The 1277-nt window shown below is 35.3% G+C and overlaps 1 protein-coding gene across 1 annotated transcript; it reads left to right on the top strand.

Annotated features, from left to right (window-relative positions):
* The first annotated feature begins 76 nt into the window (after positions 1 to 76).
* Positions 77 to 1277, top strand: LOC111385665. Its single transcript, XM_023010085.1, has 2 exons — positions 77 to 274; positions 402 to 1277. The coding sequence occupies exons 1-2, from the start codon at positions 92 to 94 to the stop codon at positions 615 to 617; spliced, it is 399 nt and encodes a 132-aa protein (XP_022865853.1). The 5' UTR covers positions 77 to 91; the 3' UTR covers positions 618 to 1277.

Below are 1277 nucleotides of genomic sequence, written 5' to 3'. Positions count from 1 at the left end.
TTTCCACTTCAAACAATCTTCTCCAGTGGTAATATCCTGTCCTTGGGTTAAGCCACTAGTAATGAAATGATTTGATTACTTCATTCATAAAATGGCAACTATAATTATATGTTTCCATTTATCTCACACGTTTCTAATGTTTGAAGAGTCTCATATTGAGGAGAAAGCACAAGAAATAAAAGGCAAGGTTGAGGTGATTGCTGCAAAGGAGAAGATAATCAAAGAGAAATCAAATAGCGTTACATCACTGCAGAATGAAATTGGTTCTCTACAAGTGAGGCATATAAATCCCTTAACTCAGTTGTTTTATTCTTTTCCTGCTAATGGAATGAGTTGCTTGCCAAATGTATAGATGCCTTTTGATACCTGCATTATCAAAACTTGTGGTGTTTGTTTGTTAGAAAAAGGGATCATTAGCTGTCAAGGAACAGGTGGGGAAGGCACATGCACGAGCCGAAGAACTAGAAAAACATGTGGAGAAACTCAAAACAGTCATTGAAGTGATAAATAAGGAAAAGGAAGTATTCGAAACCCAAGCAAAGGAAGCCGCAAAGAAGACGGTTGAATTAGACGCTAAAGTTGAGAATGTAAGTTATTTCTTTGTCTACTGTGCCTGAAAATTGTTTTATCACCATAAATATGGCCTCAAGTTTCATTAGTTTTGTCTTTAAGTCACGAACTAGGAAATAATGATGATATATCGCTTGACTAGTCTCTCCTTTTTTGATTGATTATTATAATTTGGTGTCTTTGTTTATTAAAGATGAAATATGAGGAACATTGTTTGGGCATATATAGTGTAGCCTGTTTTGTGCATCGGTTATGAAAACTAATGGAACTAATATTACCTGTAAACCTAGGAAGAGGGCTGCCTAAAATCGCATGGAATGAGGTAAACGGAGAGGTTTTTAAGCATTGATAGTTTAGATCTGAAGATGTCTGTTGATAGTGTGACATTAGACATGGAGTAAGATGATCCATGTATCTGGCCCCATCTGAGGATGAGATGGAGTTTTATTCTTCTGTTTTTATGGTATTGACTTTTAGATGCTTAATGTTTTTCATATTGAAAAGTTAGGGACATCCTAATCATCTCATGAGCTAGTATATGTTGCAATGCATAAGCATATGATTAATGCGGTATGCATTAAAACAGAGAGACGTTTCAGCAGCTGAATTTTGTCAAAAGATACTATAAAGTTACATGACATATTGAAAAGCTTAAATTTCCTTGCATATGATGGTTGCACAGCCAAGTCTAATTTGTGTAGGACTGA

Source organism: Olea europaea, unplaced genomic scaffold (assembly GCF_002742605.1).
Source record: "Olea europaea var. sylvestris unplaced genomic scaffold, O_europaea_v1 scaffold32478, whole genome shotgun sequence".
NCBI lineage: Eukaryota > Viridiplantae > Streptophyta > Magnoliopsida > Lamiales > Oleaceae > Olea > Olea europaea.
Note: the sequence above shows the minus strand (reverse complement) of the source record. Positions and strands in the feature narration are given on the sequence as shown.